This window comes from Scleropages formosus, chromosome 24 (genome assembly GCF_900964775.1).
Source record: "Scleropages formosus chromosome 24, fSclFor1.1, whole genome shotgun sequence".
NCBI lineage: Eukaryota > Metazoa > Chordata > Actinopteri > Osteoglossiformes > Osteoglossidae > Scleropages > Scleropages formosus.
In genome coordinates, this window is record NC_041829.1 from 19944438 (window position 1) to 19966185 (window position 21748).

Genomic DNA, 21748 nt, shown 5'->3' on the forward strand with positions numbered 1-21748 from the left:
TTTTCTGTCTTCCGAGCAATATGAAAGAATACGTACGTGCGCATGCAACCTCAGCCAGGTGTGTCTAGAGTAGCGATGCTCTTCCTGTATAACTCATTAAAAAATGTTTTAAAAAGAGTAACTCTGTCCTGCGCTTGAGGACGTTACACATATTGCTTACTATTTGCTTAAATACAACATTAAACTGCAGTAGCATAAGTGTCACTGTTGCCTGTTGCTATTAATGTTAAAATTGTGAAAGAGCTCTTTAAAATGATGCTATACGTATTTCAAAATACACATATAGGAACTCTAAGCATATAAAACATACACTTCAATAGCATACCTGTTAATACTGTCATATTTTCATCCACACATTAAACAAAACAGAAATGGCTTTAAGAGAGAAAGGGTATTTAATAATTATGTACCAACCTTCATAGAATAATCTAAGTAGACAATATTTTCTTCTTAGTGTAATTTTTGTTGCATATTTTATACAGACAAAATATTGTGTAAAAAAAAAAAATCCTTCCATAAATATTTTCTGTAGGATATACCCTCAGATTGTAAAACATTGAAAAAACTCCCAGCTTTGTTTATACTTTAACAACAGGCCCTTTTTAAGAAAAAGCTTTGATATTGCAATATAATATTTAAAAACACCTAATATACTATTCTGTAAATGATGGCCTTCAAATATATACATACAAAAATCATTGCAAAGCTCTTTCTGGGGAAAACCACTTCTACTTTTTGCAATCTATCCAGAAATGTTAACATCAAGAGAGGTTTCCAAAATACATACATTGTTCATTGAAAATGCAAAGGATTTCTTGTAAGAAGTCAAGTATATGTATCAAGGCAAATGCATCTGCAAGCAATTACGTCTGTCTTCAGACATGGGAACGAACACTTTGCCGCTCTTTGCGAAGCCGCGGAGCCCGTTGCCTCCTCGAAAACGTCCCTCCTGAGCGTTACGAGTGGCCAGAGGAAGAAGGCTTTGAAAGCCACAGTCACATGGGTTCGTCTTCACAGGTGCGAAAAGGCCGAGAGCTGTCGCTCGGCACGCCAACGCCCCCCGTGAATAGCGTACTGCCTCCGCTGGCTCAACGCAGCCAGAACCCCTGAGTCCGGGGCCCGAGCCACGTTGAGGGGACACGTTTGTTTCGTGTTCTTTACGGAAATTTTCAGTTGAAAGATCTGCTCGGAAATGCCTTTTTCCAATTTAATTTTCCCGCACATTTCCTGTCAGAATTAAACCCACTGCCGTTTTACGTCGATTCGCTACGGTATACATACATACATCCGTCCGACCGACCGACCGACACGAAAACAGAAGAATAACTCAAGCGAAGAGTGAAGTAGTTGTGCTCATGCAACACTGGCAAGACGGTGCAAGTTCAGAGTGTGACGTTTTTCTATTATTTCTAATTAAAGAGCATTAAAATTGATCCCAGCTGCAATGCAATGCGGTTAAAGAAGATGGTGTACAGAGAAGATCCTTTTCATAAATGGAAATGTTACGCTCAACGTTTCCACCTCTTTTCTGCCCATAAATATCTCTTTACTTTAGACAGCATGTTGTCCTGCTCACGGCGAACACACCATAACGGTTCCTACAGCTAACCCGAACCTTACTAGCAGTGTACGGTATCGTCAATCACCCCCCCAGCTCCACTCCGCCTAATGGTAGAAGTAACATTCGCGTATCGTGTCATGTTCCGAACTGTCCCAGCAATTGCGGTTTCACATTCCATCAGTGTACGTTAGTTCACATTACCTTCCACTGCTTCAACATCACCAGCACACCTTATTGTAAATCACTGCACGATTTAGAAATAAATAAAAAGACACAACAAAGAGAACGTGTTAGAAAATAACGTTAATGCTTTGTTGTTCATTTGTTCAGCTAAACTCTTCTTTGCATTCCTGCCAGCAATCAGATTTCACGGATCACAGAAGTGTAAAAACGATGGTGCGCTGAAGTAAAAGCAACAGCTTGGTCTGTCGAAGATAAGCGCATTTAGTCTCAAATGCGTTTCCATGACAACAATACTATATTCGTTTTTGCCTGTTGGAAAATTTACTACGTGTCCAAGTCAACTAGTGTAATGGAATAAAGGAGAAATACTAGTCAGTCTGGCATCTCTGTGATAATTTGCAGCCATTATATTTTTGCAGTTTTTTTCCTCTCTTCCTTACTCTGCAGGCAGTTACTGGAGCAGTAATTCCCCTCGTATAAATGAGGCACTAATTAATATGCTTTCTAAGTCATGCTGCACCGCGGCCTTCTGGGACGTGAGCTGACCACCCTGCTTTAAATGCTCTTCTCGGTTTTTTGTCTTCTAAGGCAGGTATTTTTGCAGCTCCTCTATTTAGAAATGCTGGAGGGAGCAGAACTCGGCACTACTAATGATTGTCACGCCTTTTCAACACAAGACCCAACTTCCTGAATGTCCCCATCACATCCCCACAACAGCAGACAAGATCCCTTCAGTGACTCTGCGTTCTTCTCACACTCTTTCTCCACTGTCTCCTAACCCGTCAAGATCTGCAGTAACCCTCACCCCCCACTACGAATTCCGCCCTCCATTTCCACCGGACACCTTTAACACGGATCGTTCTCCCACACGCGGCGTAGATGTCCGTATTTCACAACGAGAAGTGATATTTGCACATGACGCCGTCTCCGAAACGCGCATCGTCTTCCAGTCGACCACCGCGTACGTGTTGAATGTTTGAGAATGAACGGATGGATGACACGACAGGGTACGGGCAGCAGTTTAACAGCACAAACGGCGTCATCCTGCTGTTGCTGCTCAGTCATAGTCTGAGTCTGTTCCCTATGGAAGGTTTATAATCCATATTCCATAATACATAATCCAATTTTGTATGGAAGTTTTATAATCCAAACACACTGATGTATCAGGGGCACAAGACGGCGAAACGTGTGTTAACTGGGTGAGCATCCACACTCGTGAAGTAACGGCACTTGACTTCCCAGATGTTTCCAATCAGCTACCGCCACTACACGTATTTCAAGGTGCTTTTTATTCCTTCGCCCTGATGACTGCAAATAAACATTCTGCATTTAAAGACTCTTGTATAGCAACGGTTGGCTACATAATTGGAAATGTTGATGATGACTTTTTGTTCAGCCTTTTCTTTTTTGCCTTTTGTTTTCGGAGACAGACTGATCCAGAACCATAACGTCTGGAAAAGCATTTTGAGCTTTTTTTTTTGTTGTTTTTTTGTTTTTTTTTTTTTTTTAAAAAAGTCTGCAGCCAAGCAAAGTCTCTACGCTGGTAAAGAAATTGGCAAAATGGTGTTTGGAAATCTCAGGTGTTTGGTTACAGAACAGCTCAAGGAATGAGAAATATAAGGGGGGCTGTGACTGGTTGTCAAGACAAGTGTTTGTCTTGTGGTTATTCGTTTGCTTTTTCCAAAGACCACTTGGTGGTTAGGCAGCAGAATCACCTCCAGTATTAGATGTTCTGCACTCAGTGAGACACTATGGACTGAAGGTGGAGGCGTAGTGTCTGCTGCAGGCAAAGCCCTCCGAAGGCACTCGAGGTGGACTCTTACTCATTGCTTACATAGCGGTGAGCGAACCGCACTTCACTTGTTATAGTTATTGACTTAAGGAGAAATTATGATTCGGATGAATTTGGTGAAGGCAATTCTCATCTGCCTTTTGGCAGCTCGTAGATTTCATACGCAGCTGTAAAAGGATACTGTTCAAATACACAAAACTGGACTTCAGCTCGTTCACAAATGAGGTATAACTTGTCATAATCAAAATATGAAGCCATTGAATGAAACCTTTTCAATTCAGGATTCAAATTCCCCACTAACCGTGACGATGGGAAGTCGGGTTTGAACCGCAGTGACTTTCAAAGAATGTTTGCGCTTTCATTTCTTGACGGGTCCAAACAAGGACGAGCCGTGCGCCGAATGTGGCCGAACGTTTGTGCTTCGGGGTCGTGTGTCTATACCTGACAGCTTCCTACTTGAACAGTACAGTTGACCTGAGTAAAAACAATAACACAACCGTGTAACGTTGAAAGCACCGCTTCAAAGCACTGCAGTTTTCATCCGTTCCCTGTCTCTGAGTCTACATCTGCTGATGGAAAGTGAAGAAAATGAGCCGTTTCTCCTACGGGCCAGCGTACTCACTCGAGCACGTAAATGTACAAAGAAGGTTCGAAAACATCGGATATAGATTCAAATACGAGTGTTGTGTTTGCCAGCGCAACCTTTTGTATAAGTAGATGGGCCGGAATCACAGGTATACGAGTCGCAAATGCAGCTTTCTCTCTGAGGGGGTGGTCGGTGGTTGGGGTCGGGGTCGGGGTCGGGGTCGATGCTCTTTGACACCCCTCCTTCGTTGAGTCTAATTTACGACACAGATAGAGAAACGTCACTTTGTCCAGATCTAAGAGCTCTGAGTTGGGCTCAGGGCTACAGCTTCACCCAAAGCCCAACCCCAAGCTGTGAGTTCTTTACATGCTGCCTGCTCTTCATTAAATATAACACTAAGATAATGTTGTAAATCGATATAAAAATACAATTTCTCCATTATGACTAAAAGGAGTTTGGCTATATGGTAGCACTGTGCTGTTCAGTTCTAAAATGAAATATTGCACAGCAGCTTTTCCCATTAACAGCTTTTTCATGAATTGATATCTAATATATAAATTAACTGCGCGTATATTTCAAGGTTCAGTGGATACAAGGAAATACATGAGTGTACTACATAATTAAAAAATATTACAGAACTATTTCCAAGCACACTAACACTGACTAAAATCTCATAGCATTACGACAGAATCTACAGTAGTTTCTAAGGATGTACGGAAATAGTTACAATACTTGTATACGTCCCAGTTAAAATAATACGATTGCACAATACAAAACCTAACGACAGCCTACGACGACGACACGGTAGGACTCCAGTAATAAATACAAAGATAACGTACAAGACAGGGATACTTTCTTCATAATCCCTCAGTTAATTCACAGTTGATAAGATGTGCTGCTGACCCACTGAACAACGAACGGCATTAAAAGCCTTATTAAATTATTAGCAAAAATAAAAATTTAAGAATACTCAGCACATCCACATATTTCACTTGGCAGGGAAAAAACATGAAAAAGAATTATGTAAACAAAGTCAATAGACCCCACAGTGAGGTAATCCATTGCAACTGATACGGGCAGCAATACTGTCAGTGATAGTGTTAAAACATGTTTTCAGTTATACAGACACACAGAAAAAGGAAACAAACAAAAAAAAAAAAAAACATTTCAGAATATTGATGTTTTAAGGCCTGTTAGCAATTAAAATATATACATATCAAATTTGGCAAGTTTCACTACGTAAAGAGCACTTTGCGGGTAAACCTGTGAATGGCTGCGGAAAAGGCGGGATAAGCTGGGGAGCCCTTCTGCTCTGGGATTATTGCACGCGACGGCAGTAGTAGCCAAGGACTTTGCATTTTTCACACAAGTGTTGAGGGTGTTCCTTGCTCTGGTCCGACACGTCCAGTCCGTCGGGCTTCTCCAAAGGACGCTGTTCCGGGAAACAAGGAAACGTTGAGGTCAGAGCTGGGGATCACGTCGGTAACAGGCCCTCTGATACAAACCCGAATGTCCGCATGATAGTGAGAACAATTAAAATGAAATGATTTTTAGGAACTTTCTGTAAGAAACACATGGAACCACAATGTCACAGCACCACAGATACATTTTTTTGTTTGGTGTCTGGTAACTCCGAAAGAGTATTAATAGGATTCCACTGATTTCTTTCCGTCAAAGGGCCCTTTTGTTTCCCTGTACAATAGTACAATTATTGTAAATGCTACTTTTTATTCTCTCCGTCTTCCTTTTAGTATGACTGCATGCTTTAGTCATTTAATTCCGTTTCCTTAGTCGCCATAAAAGTTGTCACTTTTCGCAATAAATTATTTTACCCTCCTTGTATTCGTCATCACTGTGGAAGGCTAGAGGAGAATCTCGCGACACTTTGATTTTAATTTCTGTCAGCCTGCAGACGGCAATGTGCAAGGCGTCCGCTTCTTCCGTTTATTTGCCGAGATCGAAGTGGAAATGAACGCTGTCCTGTTTGTTGACACAAACCGTTTTGCAGAGACGCAGGAAACAGCACTGGGAATTACTTTCTTGGAACTGATGCTACGAATTCTGGAAAGGCCACTCGAGGCCAAGAACTTTTCGGACCACTGTCATAAACAGTTAAACGCAAATAAAACTTGACGATATAAACATGCACACGGCGAGAAAAAAATTCCGGCACGGCTGGAATGGACGCCGCCTCCTGAGCTCGCCATCGGGCAGCGGATCACGTTGTAGATGCTGCTGCACTGTACATGATGTATGTTGAGCTAAAATAACAAGATATCAGCTCTGGCCAAGTGAGTCTGTGGGTGGCTGGACTCAAAGGCTCTCTAGCAGCGCCCTCGACACTAAACCCATTTGTGTGCCACGTTAGCTCGCTGGCCGACTTGGACAAACCGCAAAGGATTACGTCGATTTCACGGAGCGAAAAGTATAATCAGCACACGATCCACGATGCTCTCCTTTTCCCACGCACACTGTGGGAACACACCTCTGGTCGCAGTCAAATACGTCTTAAAAGTAGAACAAGTCCCCAGTGCTCGGGTAAACTGATGTCTTTACAAATGTTTTTCCGATAACAGACTAAGGAAAGAAATGATGGATGAACTGAAACTTAGAAAGAGCACTTTTTCCCTCTTATTTTTCCCTTTGGGGGGTATTCCAGGCGCCACATTTTGACATGTGAGGAATAAAAACGTGCACAACCGTTCAGAATGAAAAAGTCAAGAGCTGACGGACGCGACGAAAGAGCTCTGTGACACAACAGCCAACGGTCATGGTAATAGCTCTACAACACGTGTAATTACTCATATAGTGTACGAGACACGTAAAATTACATGTAAACTTTGGCTCCAAGAAAGTGTTCAAGCCTGGTGTTGAATTTTAAGCTGAATTTACTTTAACCTCGTGCAAAAACAACTGCAGAATAAGTTTCAACAGAACTCTCCCAGAAGGATCTTTGTTTTGGCAACGCACTCTTGTCCCTGTTGGGCCGGAACGCTGCTGATAAGGTTTCCCTGAAAACCTGCATTGCAGCAGAAACACCAGCTAAAGAAATTCAACAGCCCATTTCTTACCCAGCTAATAAATGTCATTATTTTGCCCAGCAGCCAAAATGGACTGTTAGTATTGCTTCTTGTTTCACGTGTATTTCTTGAACGTTGGAAGTAGGGTTAACAAGGCCAGCGGCTGCTCCAGTTCCAGCTTTATTTGAATTGCACTGACAGTGTTTCTGCGAGAACTTCCAGGGGACGGGTTGGGACTATACTGGGAACAGACCGAGTGTGACATAAATCTTAACTGGAGACAGTTAGTTTCTTCTCCATGAAGTCCCTTTTAACATTCAGTGCTGGCACAGAAGAAAGTCTCTCAGAAGACACAACGTGTCCTGGCAGATGACCCAACTTCCCCAATTTCCTAGGAAGCCCTTTTCATCCACGCTCTTCTACCTAGCTTTTTCCGCTTAAAGCTGTGGCAACAATAATACGACGTCTCCTCCTCGTAGAGGCTGCTGAACGCATTAAACACTCGTACAGGCAAGGCCACGGACGAAAATGAAAACCAGCACAAGAAAACGCGAGGAATGTTGATATATTTAATTCAGTGTTTTATTATTTTTTTTTCCTTCCAAATTTGCTGAGCTGCGAGGGAACCACTGTCAGGAAAATGTAGCTGAAGGAAATGTGGCCACTCGCCACAAATCTAAACCTACCATGACTAAGCTATGGAGGCTCACAAGCATTTAAAGGGTGGGTGAAAAAACAATTAGCCATGATAACTTATTGGAAAACTCGCCAATACAGCAAAATCGTGGTTTTGCTGAAATCCTTCAAGTAAAAAAGTTTGGGCAGTAATCAGTCCTTCGAACAGGTTTCTCTGGCTGATAGGAATAGGCTTTCTATTAAAGGACACACGTCCAAGTGCTTCCCTTTTTAGAATGAGCATGAAGGACGGACACCGCAGCACAACGGCGACGAGACATCCGAGGCTGTCAGACCTCTGACTAGACTCTGCTGTGCTGAGCAGACACAGCTGAGAGGACTCTCTCTAAAACCTTAGCAGTTTTCCTCTCCGATCCTGAAAGGGCACCGGACCACAAAGCTTGCGCTCAGGAGACGTCTCAGAAAGCGACCGCAGCCACATGACAGAGTCCTCACTTCAAACGCCTGAAGACTGTTGTGGAACAGTCAAGAAAGCATAAATGTAATGCGTTTTCAAATAACTATCACAACAATAAATCACACACACGTACAATGTCTACAACCGCCTGTCCCGAGCGGGGTCGTGCCGAACTGGAGCCTAACCCGGCACCACATGGCTCAAGGCTGGAGGGGGAAGGGACACACCCAGGACAAGATGCCAGTCCATCATCAGGCCCCCCTAGCAGGACTCGAACCCCAGACCCACCGCACAGCAGGCCCTGGCCAAACCCACTGCGCCACCGCAACCCCCGTGACAATAAATGTCCTCCCAAAATTCTAAGGTCGAAAGTCAAAACATGTAAAGGAATATAAATACAGACATGCGTCGCTTAACGATGGGGATGCATTTTGAGAAATGTGTTATTCGGCCATTTCGTCGTTGTGCAAACATCATACAGTGTACTTATACACACCTAGAAGGTATAGCCTCGATCACAGAGTGTACTTATACACGCCTAGATGGTATAGCCTCGATCATAGAGTGTACTTATACACACTTAGAGGGTATAGCTTCGATCATAGAGTGTGCTTACATGAACCTAGATAGTATAGCCTTGATCACAGAGTGTACTTATACACACCTAGAAGGTATAGCCTTGATCATAGAGTGTACTTATACACACACGGTAAACACGAGATTTTTGATGCTGCTGCTGGCATAACACAACATACTGTTTTACAGTAAACAGTTTTTTATAAGTAGAAAGAATACACTGTAAAATAACAATAAAAAGTACAGTATAGTAAATACATAAAGCAGTAACTTAGGTGTTTATTATCATTATCAAGTATTATGCACTGTACATAATTGTATGTGCTGTACGTTTATACGACTGGCAGCGCAGTAGGTTTGACAGCAACACCACCGTGAACACATAATACGTTGTGCTACGACGTCACTAGTCGATAAGGATTTTTCAGCTCCATTGTAACATTATGGGAGCACAGTTATATACGCACGTGCTCAGCCGTGAAGCGAAAGTCGTTCTGTGGCGCATGACTGTAGCGTATTTAAACATGGCCCTTCTGACTGATGGAATCCATCATATGATCCATATTATTATTCTGCTGTAACGATGGCTCTCGTTGTGTTTGCGGACACATAGACATGGTAACGAAGGAAAACAAAGACAGACTAACATATAGAGGGAGAACTATGTAATGTTCTTGTCGGAATTTGTTTACATATCTTCTAATTGCCGCTATTCCAGCACGTAGCGTTCTTAAACCTTATAAGAGGTTTGTGAATGACGTCAGCCATTTGCCCTCTACAAAGTATGGAAGGTATGGGACACGAGTGCAGGATGGAAAATAGCCACAATGTGCAGAAATACACACACATATAGGATGTCCTCCCTGCGCTAAGTCAAGGTTGTCCAGAGATGTCTTCATTCACTGTCTGGCCATGTCTCTGCACTGTCAGATGTTTCTGACCAATGTATTTGTCTCTTCTGATTCCAACCAAAAGAAATGTGCTTGGAGGAAGGCCTTGGTTTTATAAGCAACATAATTGCTAACAGACAACCAGTGAATACACGCTTTCCTCCTTCTTCGCATGGATGTCAGAAGACAACTAGGCCTCCCGAAATAACCGCGCCGCCTTGAACTGATTAGTTATTCTGCAGAGATTGAAGCGCGGAGATACATGGAGACTCCAAAGCCGCAGAGTTTGCCAGTGTGGTTGCATGTCAAGCGCTCTCCAGTTGTCATTAATACTTGCGAAGAGGCGTCAAACCCTAATGTACCCATTGAACTCTCTCCCCTCAAAACCCCTGCAAGACAATTAAAAATGCAGTGGAAGTGCAAGAGGATGACAAAAAAAAAGGACGTTTTCCGACCTCTTTTCTTTCGCATCCCCTCTGAAGAAGGAAGTGACCAAATAGATTTTCTTCTGTCGATGCTGTTTTTGGCAGGAATGCCAAATTTAAATCCGGCAGTTTTTACATTTTCAGCCAACTGACACCTGCCGTCACGCAGCTGCATGGCTTTTTTTGAGCTTGCTAGGCATTGCACAAATTCAGATATTCGTGTGACAGAGGTTATGGAAAGCACATGCACCGTTTGACAAACACCACAATATTCATGCGAACTTCCCGGAACCCGGCGCACTTGTTAAACACGACATCACCCTTCTGTCAGCGACACATATGGACTCACTCAGCGAAACCTGCATGCAGGATCCATCTGGGCATCTAGGAGGAACATCAAGAATGTGCCTCTGTTTTTATATGCACAAATAAATACCCAAATGGAAAAAAATGCATAAATACGTACGGATGGAGACATATCTACCACCTGGATCGTTTATATTTTCATCCCTGTTCAATAATATGACTGTAGTCCTGCTTTCCAGGGAGTTTGAACTTACTGGAGGAAGATTGCACTCATTTTAACTTGCCATATGTTCATCTGGAAACACATGTAAACTTCAGTACGTGTGAAACTCTACCTGAACCCGTCTCTCTCCGAGCCACATAGGTGACATGGGAATTTTTAGAACAGGCCCCAAGGTAAAAACGTTTTTTTTTTTTTTTTTTTTTTTAAATTTTATTTTATTTAAGTAACTGGAAAATTGTAGTAATGTTGTAAAATATGATTCAATGCTATAATGTAACAAGTACTCAATAATTTTACGGCGCACAGCTCTACGTTCGTGGGCATCGGTTACCGTCTGATAGCAGAAATATCTGATGTCGGCTGGGAGTTCACTGTAGCCGAGGAGCTCGAGAGGGAAAATGAGATGAAACAACAAAAGAATGGAGAGAAGAGACAGTTGTAGCCATAAATGATACCAAGAGAGTAGAAGGGGGATGTGATCGAATTATGGAGGAGCGGCGGGGAACAGAACTGTTAGCACAGCGATAAGCCCCCACTGCACCTCTGAAGCAAATCTGAGTAGCTACAGAAACCCTGGGGAGAGGCTTGTACAACCATAAATTAACGTGAGTGATGTGAAGCTTACAGAGAACCTTCTGGGTAACATAACAGGGCTCTTTATAATCAAAAGGCAATATGGAGAGTACATGAAAAAGGCTGTAAAAGGAGCAGTAAAGACAGAAATCGCTAAGCAGCGGCCAAAAGGCTGCATTTTCACATTTGGCGCGTAGGGTAAAGTAACTGATAAAATGGGAGAAGAAATATGCTGGACAGGTCTTCCGGAGGCAGAAACATTAGTGGAGTAGAAGAGTTGTCCGAGCACACTAACGTTCAGATGTCAAATGAGCTACGGTTTCACGCGGTTTCACGCGGTATCAGTGGACTCTGCGGTGGACGATGTGATTCTGATGTGCGCCGAACTTAGGAGATACACTATGGAAGAACTTTGCCGCGTTCAAATGGCCGAAATCCATCCCAAATACCAAGGAATCGCACGCCGAGAGCAGGCGGACACAGAGACGGTTCCATACGGTAGCTGTAACAGGGTAAGAGGGCAGTTGTCCGCACTGCGCACCTGCTTGTGCGGGTAAACGTTGATGTGGCACTTGATACACTCTTGTCCCATGTTGGCCCAGGAGTTTCCGCTCATCCACTTCCTCTTGCATTTGGGGCATTTGTACTCGCCAAAGCACCTCTTCTTCCCTTGATACGGAGTGAGACCCTCCCCCTTGGGCCGAGCCTGGGAAGACACAATCGACACAAAAGCTCAGGCAACTGGAAGAAGACATGGAGGACAGAAATGGAGCACGAGCTTTCGGCTTTCAACGCAGTGCGGTGGCGCTGCTTTCCCACGCTCGCTTGTTGCGGGATCCGGTACCTTCCGAACGAAAAACTCGACTAGAGCATCCAAATGTCTGCTGTGTACGTACAGTGCTGCTTGAAAGCATGTGAACCCTCCAGCGATGGTCATTATTCTTAGGTAAAATACACCTATAACATCTAAATGTTAAACTTATAACATGAACAAATGACTGTGATTTACTCCCCTGACTCTACTTACCTACTCAGTTTAACCAGCTCAACTTGGGCTACTTGTGTGTTTCTACTGCACACGTGATTTCCTCTAAAGCAACATATGGAATTGCTCATTACACACTTATTTTGTCTCATGAGAAACACTGATACCCATTAAATAACCGTATCATGGTAAAAGTAAGGCGCACAAGGGCTTCACATACTTTAAGCAGCACTGTATGACATGCACAAGGGCTGGTGTTGAACTTGGGTAAAACCCCTTCAACCACATCATGTTAATGTAGCACAAAAGTAAAACAAAGTGTTTGAAAAATCAGCAATGACAACATAAAAATCAGTGCAGCTGTATTATTATTATTATTATTATTATTAGGATTTTATAGTTTGCTTGACTGAAGAAACGGGAGAGTGAGTGTAAATTGTGATGATGGCCATAAACTTTTAACTGCTATTGGGATTAATACATTTGTGTGCTTTAAGACACAGGAAAAACTAAATTAGATGCTGCCAGAATATAATCAAGAAAACTTGTGTCATTCTGACATAGAGTAAAAAGTCTGTCTTGGGGAAAAAATAAGGTTTTTTTTTTTCTTTTTTTACCTGGGAGCATTTCTTAGTTTTATTTTGTGCATAGCTCCCTCTTCCATTTCACAGTCACTGACATTTATGTGAAATTTAGTCTAAGCGAAGCTGAAGTCATTTGCGTGTCGGCGGGAAACTCAGAGTGAGTAGATGTGCTCTACTTGGAGATTCATGGCTGCTTAGCTCAGAAATGATTTCCGTTTTTTGTGTTATTCCATGTCTCAAATTGACGTTCTGATTTGCCTACAGCGTTTTCAAGCTGTCACACATAAGCCGTGCGTATGATATCCTGGTTTTAATTGTTACTTTTACCGCTCACACCAGGTCCTTGTCCCAGATTCCTGCGGGTATTTTACACCACTATGCTGTTTTTGTACACCCAGGTACAAATCTGAACTGGGCCCCAGAGTGAAAAATCTGGCCTCAAGACCAAAGTCTGAATCACAAACCGCAGCTGCTGCTCAACAAGTCAAGTATCTAACATAATATCTAAGAATATGAACTACAGAAATGTATATTTGTCTTAGTTCATATTTTTAGTGAGGAATTAAGTAATGCTTGGGATATATTCACTCTTTCATAAATCACCTACGTTACACTGTTGGTTGGGATATTTCGAACTGCCGTTTTTTTTTAGGCAGCAAGTGGTTATACTGTAAGCCAACATGTGTCCCCATACCGAGAAGCGGTTTCGGAGAAGTTAGGCCTCTGTAGTGACCTTTGTAAAGCTAAACGCTCCGTACCGAGGACGTTTACTACTGCTCTCCTATCTTTTCTTACAGCTGGCTTGGAAAAAGGAGCTTTGAGTTTTAAACTTTAAACGTTCGAAACTACAAAGTCTGCATCTCAGACAAATGCTTGTTAGCAATCAGTATTGATCTCATGGCAAATTAATGGTAGAACTGATACTGAAAGATTTAACGTAAAGGTTAGAGCTCATTACAACATGTAACTCACTTTTATATACAATTACAAGAAATAAAACCAGTGTAACCTGGCTGCATGCAGCAATTCCAGCAATAAGCACTCCAAAGGATGACATCTTTTTTCGTCACCTTCCATGGCTTCTTAAGCAGTATGCAAGAGATTTAATGGAGAACATGTTAAGCAAAATGCTTCCTGCGGTTTACGTTGACCGTCCTCTTTCTCATCCTCTGTATCCCCCATAACTGTGTGTGAAATATTTTCTGCCAGATATTCTAAAATCATTTCACTGGTAAAAAGTTTGACTTTTGTTGCTTCTGCCGTGAAATGTTATTTCTAAGTTCCTGCTGCATTGGATGAAACCTATTAATGTATTAATGTGTTTTCCTCAAAATCCTACGTTTGTTTTCCGTTGCTATGTAGGGAGATACCGATAACTGGGTCCAAATGTGGCGTATGAAGGGCTGGAAGGGGCTGAACGGGCAGAGTGCACAGCGAGTAATGTGAAATGTAATCCTTCGCATCTGTTTCATTCCAACTCTTCTCCAAGCGCCTTGCGTCACCTTTCGTTCGCCAAGAGTCATCGGTGACCCCCTCCGAAACAAAACAAAATGACTTAACAGTTGTCAACACAAGTTCTCCCCGGTTTACAGTGATGTTAATATTGGCCATCGTTTGGACACGAGCAATGATGGGAGGGCACACGTCCAGTGTACCCAAAGATGTTTCTCTTACAAGACGTTTAAAGCTTGACATGGACGTGCTCTACATACTACATGCAACGGGGGCTTTTTGAGCATCCAAGCTCTTTATTCCATACTGTACAAGAAGTTGAGTACGTCTTTTTTTCCCCTAGCATTTGGACATTCACATCCACTCCTGAAAGCTTGTATAAGCCACTAAGCAAATCCTCTTGCATGGGTGGGGTCCCTGAAGAATAAAAGAGCCCTAGAATATATTCACGAGACCCTTTAAGTCATAAACCCTCTTCCATCCGTCACGCAGGCCAACGTAGGGAGCTTTTATGAGTCATGCAGCATCATCCTTTCTTGGGTACAATGTGGGACCACAGTAGCTCTCAACCGTAAGGAAAACGCACAAAAAGTACAAGTCGGATGTCACAGCAAGTCATGCTTTTGCACTACAGACTCTATGTGGGATATCAAGAGGTTTGTCTCTATGATATATTGAATAAAACTACACACCCAGAAACGTTCCTTTGTGAAAAGGGCAAAAGGAGGAGAACGTAGGGTTTGTTTATTTATTTATTTATAGATCCTTCCTTGGAAATGCGGCACCTTCTCCCATTTCCAAAGCAGTTCTACTAAACTCCTTCTGCCCAACTCTGGGATTTCTGTTCATGGAAGATGACTGTCAGTAGCAACAAGTAATGCAGCGGAGAACACGTCCCCGTGGCACCGCAGGGCACGGAGCCCCCCCCGGCCTTTGAATCGGACCACCGATAACCGTGTGTGATTTCTCCTCATTTAATTACGTTTTACGGCCTCCGAGGATCTCGTGTTTTCTTCTGCCCTCCGTCACACAACCATGACATTTTGTTCATCCTCGTAATCTTTCTTGTACATTTTTTCTATGCTCTTCTCTCATTAAGAACCGACTCCCCAGGGTCACAGGCGTCCTGAATGGTAGCATCTGAGCAACTTGCAGGTATCTATTGATCCTTAGAGCAGAGCAGTGCAACACACACACACACACACACACACACACACACACACACACACACACACACACACACACACACACACACACACGCATTCACAGCAATGTAGAGCCTCCAGTTCACCTGAAACACATGCCTTTGGACTGTGCGAAGTAACTGGGGCACCTGGAGGAAACCCAAGTGAACAAACCTGACAGAGTGAGTGAGGCACCAGTGCCACCTGCTGTGCCACGGACCAACAGGCCATTCATCCTTGCGGTTCCTTAACTACCATGGAGATTGCTGTCCATCAGGCTTGTACGCACCGAGACACTGTATTCATCTGCAAAACCCAATAACGTCACTCAACGGGCTTTATATTTGTCTTCTTTGGTGCGGCTGCTTTCTACGACTGTTCCGTCCAAAGAAACCCCCACCTGAACGTTACCGCACCGAAGACGGCGCCCATGAAAATGTTTTGTGAACACAGCGAGCACGCAGCTCTTGACTTCCACGGAGAGTGCAAACTAAGGTCTTTCATAGGAGGACTTGATCTTCACCCTGCGGGTCTCCTTTTATTTGCCGGCGACCCACATTCCCGAAGGGCAGCTGAACACCAGCACTTGGGAATGTCACACAAACAAGCCTGTTGTTTTGTCAGTTGGAAGCCAGGCTGAAAAACATGACATCACAATTCCAGTATTCTGCCGGAGCAGAGGATTGGTACCGGGAAAATAAAGCCCACCACCCCACCCCCCGGCTCTTCCCACTCGCCCCTCTCTCTACCGTCCTGCATAACAATTTGAAGTCATTCGGAGGTGAAACTCGTAGGAGCGCAGCGCACCGCTCCCGTGAGCCTTCGGACACGTCGTTCGCCCAAGGGCACGGAGGTGGTGCGACAGTCGACGCGGCGAAGAGGCGACAAGTTGCCCCGATTAAAGGATCGGAGGAAATCGGGCCGCATCGTTCAGAACTAGAAGGAGGGGGGAGATGATGATGCCGTTCAAGGAGACTGTTCGAGACATGTTAAAGAACACATCTTCCTGCACATGGTCAGTCAGTCAGTCACACTGCACTGCAACTCTCTTTGCCAAGTTTTATCTGTGCGCATTCCTCAAACCCACTGCACGATCTGGAATCCATTCCGCACCTCGTTTACTGACAGCACGGTACGAGAACGTGCTCGCGTTTCGCTGTATCGTTGGAACAGACTTGCTTTGTTCCCCGTCTGCAGACCTTCCATAAGTGGTGTGAAGCGACCTGTTAAGTTAACGGTACTGCGTGACGGCCTGTATCGCAGGGCTTCAGGATTTCATGACTCTTATTGTTTTGCTTCCGTTCCGTGAATCTGCCCTTGCGCTCCACACGTTTCCTACATTTTGCTTTGCTTGCAAAGTCGCCTGCGGTCGCACGGTTGGGCTGGAGCCGAAGAATATTAACGCTCCAACGGACAGCCGTAATCGTTGCGTAACGACCTCCTCGACACCGAGACGCGTTAAACGAAAAGGGCGCTTTAAAAAGTGCGAGGAAGGATAAACGAGCGAAATGAACGCGGTTACACAACATTTCAAACAACAGTTGGCCGGGTCAAAGTGTGCCGTGGCTGTTTATGCTCGCGTACGTTGTGCAACGCTCCGAGGGCGGCGCTCCCTCCCCTGCTTCGGTGGACGTAATTGGTGTGTAATTGGTGTTTTTCCTGTGGCCGAGCAGCAAAAATGTTTATAGGTACAGGGCATTTTACACTATTTATTTCTCTCTGCAGTCATGTGGTGAAAGATCCTCGTTCGGAGAGTTCCCACTATGTTTCGGGCAGTTTAACCCCCAGCTGAGCGCCGCGTTTAACCCTAACCCTGAGGATCTGTAGGATGCATAACTGACTGATGATAGTGATGCTGGGATTGACTCAATCTCCACGTTTCGCGGCGTTGGGGGTAGCGCTGGAGCCTCAGAGCTACCGGGCAGAGTCCAGACACGGGTTCGAAGCTGACGCCATGTGGAGTTTGTGTGTTCCGCGTGTCTTAGCCCAAAAAATGCGTTTCAGGTGAACTGGGGAATCTAGATTGCACATTCCATATATATGTATGTGTGTGTGTGTGTGTGTGTGAGAGAGAGACAGAGAGCGTGAATCAGTGTGAAACTGCCTTGCAGCGCCCTGGCGTCCTGTCCGGCCTTTACCCTGTTACCCTGCCACACACCCTGTGCTTCCAGGACGCACTCTGGACCACCGTGACTGTGCCGCACTAACGCTTAATGTCAACGAGAAAACGGACAGATATCCACTCGGTGAAAGTGTGTCGATTGCTGAACAAAAGAGCAGAACCCGCTTCCTCACCACAGAGGGAAGAGCTCAAAGTCATCGTGTGACATTTAGCAGGCAATTTGGAAAAAAATTAATTTCGAGTAATAGTTTCGGCCTGACGTAACCGAGAAGCCGATGGGGCGGCTATCGGAGCGCAGCGTGTAACTGTAGACCTGGGGTCCTACGGGCCGTCGGATTTGGAACGAGGGCCCTCCCTCCAGCTGCGCTCCCCGCGGACGGTCCGGGCGCCGAGGCCAATGAGCTGCGGCGCACGGCTACGGGACACATACCTCAGCCGCGCAGTCATCGCTCCCAGCTGCAGAGGGCCCTCCGATGGAGCCGTAAAGGGCCGGGGGGAGAGGAAATCAAAGCCAGATGATCGCGGCACTTGTATAATACAAGAGAACATTAAACCCGTGATAGAAGCACGCTGAATGTTTTAGGTTATATATTAGGTCAGCGGGGTGGGGGTTGCTAAGCAAATGTCTTTCAAAAACCCTCCGCGGTTCGGTTCGGCCGTCAAACGATTCTGCAGCTCAGATGTGCGGCGCTGCTGGGGACCCTGAGCCGCTTTCCAAGGAATTCCGCGTTTCCCTCTAAAAAGCCAGACTTTTACGGAGTTAAGTCCGCGCGGCTGCAGGGGGAAGGAGCGGATCGCCGGAGCGTCTACGTTCGCGCGCCTGCGATTGCGGCGTTCGCCCACCGCGTGGCGCTGGGAGCGGCCGCTCGGCCCCAGGGTGACGCCGTGACGACGGCGAGCGGGCCGCGTCTTCCGTATCCCGTCTTCCTGCTGCAGGAAGCAACTTTCTCTCCGCGAACGACCAGCGAAAGAGCACGCCCGCTAGGGGTCAAAGGGCGCGGAGCGGAGCGCCCGTCACTTTCCACTGAGCGCCGCAAAACAGCGACGGGGAAGCGTGGAAAAATAATGGGAGGCCTGGATAATAAGGAAACATCTCTTGCGAAACTCAAATCGTGACTGAATGTACGAGCGTTAAGCGCACTAATAACTACATTCCCGTAATATATTTTGCCGACATAACTGGCGATAGAGGAAGCTGTGATTAGAATAAAAAAGACATTAATCGTAACGTTTCGGGAGGATTCGCCACTGTTTGATAGCCTTAAAGCCAGAGTAATGTGACATATTTAAACAGTGGCTTGAAAAGGTTTCTTTGAAATCTCCGCAGTACTTTGCTTTTTCACAGGCCGGCAACAAGTGGTGTCATGTGATGCTTTTGGTCTTTGTCTCTTTTTCCTTCCTTTCATAATTCTGACAAAGTTCTCCAGTTTTCCCAGAACAGAAGCTTGAGCTTCAAAACTGAAGTGTGTGAGGAAAGTGTAAAAATCTCATTCCGGAAACTTCCTCAGGACCCATAACTCAAGTAACATCATACGTTACCCTGCTGTATAAGAAGCAAAAGTATATTTTTACAGTAGCTATTTCTTATTTCATATTTATATGAATATTTTTATTCTTTATATTATTTACATTGATACTATACGCTATGTAATATATTATTATTAAGAGTTGAATGTGTCCTATTGTCGAGGTTGCAGTTTCGCTCCGTTTTGCAATTAATTGGCAATTTAATTGTATATATTTAGATATTTCATCCACCTGAGTTTAGCAGGCAACACCACACAAAATGTGTTTCACACAGCACACAAGTACAAAGTAAAATGTACCTCTTAAAAACTGAGTGCAGTGACTCCTGGTGAAACGGTCATGGAAAGCCTGTTCTTCTAGCAATTTCTGACCACCTGCCTCATTTCATAACGATCGTTTTGCCGTCTGAGCGTGCCGAAGGTAGACTGGCGTGCCGCGCAAGGGCTCCCGCACGAGAGACGCGCGCTCCGTGGAGCCGAGGACAGCGTTCCCCAGCGAAGACAGCTGAACGCGCGACGACAGGAATCGCATTGTCGTCCATCAGCTGCGTCCCCGCGCCTTCAGGACGAGCGTTTCTCCGCAACCGCCGAGTTCCGCACCCCGTGCAAAAGGCCGCCCTTTATGCGGGACTTTCAATCAGGTGCTGCCTGGGCTAAATGGGCCCAGTGTTCCCGGCTTCCCCGGATGCGCGGCGCCCGACGCAGCTGTCCCTTTTACTGGCTCGGCGCAAAGGGACGAACGGGGAAACAGGTGGGCCGCTAAGGGACAAATTTGGCCTCGCACAATGTCGCTGTGTTTGCAGAACAGAGGACCTCCCCCGACAACCGAGAGCAGCCGCACAGACCGAAAAGACCCTCGCGGATGTAAATAAACCTACAGAAAAGAACACCGGCAGGCCTGCAGGGGCGAGCGAAGGAAGCGTTTGGGTCCCCTGTCACGGGACATCGTGTTCATGTAGGGCGTGTGCTGGGAAGGTGACCGGACACACAGTGTAAACGTGATACGCTATAAGGAAGAAGCGCGATCCATCATTAACGGAGTTTTCGCTGCTCTTTATTGTTCAAAGTCTGGCTCGTTTTCACGTTTCGGCCGCTACGTATGCCTCGGCACGCCTGGATTCCAAAGCGGTCGTCGCGAGTAAGAAAATGGTCATGAATCCACAAACCACCGCAAAAGTGCCTCGACTGTCTTATTGCGGCATCCCTCTTCGTTAAATCGGCGCACTGGGATTGGGGTGGCGAAATACGTTGTTTCTCCGTTTTCGCTGCTGTTTTCCGAATAGAAAATTTAGAAAGGAAAAAAACCTGTCACTTCCACGGTAACATTGTTGTTTTTAATCAGTTTTGAAACTCGGCGTAGACCCGGCCTCGACATTTTTCTTCTGGGTTAATACGAAGCACAGCCATGTTTTCCAAGTATTGCAGATAGTTCTGGACCGTTTCCTGGTTGCTGGCAGAGAAGCTGGGGATGTTGGCCGCTCCCCCGCCAGCATCTGGAAACCATTAGTGTAAACAATGGGGTCCTCGGAGCTGGAAGCTCCCTGCTCGGCTCCCGCGGGACGCCAGTCCGGAGAACATGAGAACACAGAAACCCTTGGACACCGTGTGGTCAATTACTTGGGGCTAACAAACCCAAGTCCTCCTCCGCTCCGTTGAGTTCGGACCCTCGGCCCACACGTCGAAAAATCTGTGCCAGACACATGTGAACCGTGCACACATACTGTCACACGCCGTGGCAGCTTAATTCATCCACATTTACATGTGTGAAAGCACAGGCTGCCCATCACCGTAATCATGCTTTTACCACGGTAAGAGTTCGCTGCTTGACATTTTTCTTTGATGCGTCCGTGAAATCGGATGTCGGCAGTCACGTCAACGAAAGGAAAGCACCAAAGCATGCGTTTGTAAGGCTCCGCTCAAACTGATTCGCATGTAGGTCCGAGTGAAGATAATACGGCAAAACACACACAGTAAGGAAACACACCTCAAGCTTCGGTCGTTCGCTGTCAAGCGAGTGCTATTGAGGAACGTGCAGCTGTTTCATCCGATGTAAAATCCTGGGATTTTCTATAATAAACACAGGACGTTATTGTGAGTTCACTGTACATATAGTACCATAATTAAAGTAAGTAAATATTTAAATGAATTTACTTGTGTGTTTGTGTGTGTGTGTGTATATATATATATATATATACACAGTATATATAGAATCGGAATGAGTTCTATTGGCCAGTGTGCTGACGCACACAAGGAATTTGCTGTGGCTCTAGGTAAATATACATACACACTATTGAGGTATAAAATGTGGTGACATCATTGCGCACACACGAGGCGTTACTGCTGCCAGAACTTAATCTATTTTACCACGGCCACTTTGGACTTTGGCTCTTAAGTGAACCTGTAGGCCGACAGGCTCCTACAGTCACAGGACCGCGAAACACACGTGCTTGTAAAAATTCTTTCACCCCTTTCACCATGTTTTGGTGTACACTTCTGTTCCGCCGTCACAGAATTACACCTTGCATGAATGGACAGCCTATGGGAAAAACTAAAATTGTTTTTTCATACAAATAACAGCTTTTTTCCCTGTTGAAGAAATCATTTATTTTCTATCAGACTCTGCAGGCTGAATTATTACATGTCGAAAGCAGGTCGTCCTGGTACTGA

The 21748-nt window shown here is 45.0% G+C and overlaps 1 protein-coding gene across 1 annotated transcript in view; it reads right to left on the reverse strand.

Moving 5' to 3' along the window:
- Nucleotides 1-513: 513 nt before the first annotated feature.
- The window catches only part of zcchc24 (zinc finger, CCHC domain containing 24), a 44256-nt gene continuing 23021 nt past the window's right edge, over nucleotides 514-21748 (reverse strand). The window contains exons 3-4 of the mRNA XM_018761092.2: nucleotides 11770-11934; nucleotides 514-5554 (exon numbers count right to left, since the gene is read on the reverse strand). Coding sequence (XP_018616608.2) covers nucleotides 5441-5554; nucleotides 11770-11934 — 279 coding nt within the window. The 3' untranslated portion in view covers nucleotides 514-5440. The remainder of the gene's footprint in view (nucleotides 5555-11769; nucleotides 11935-21748) is intronic.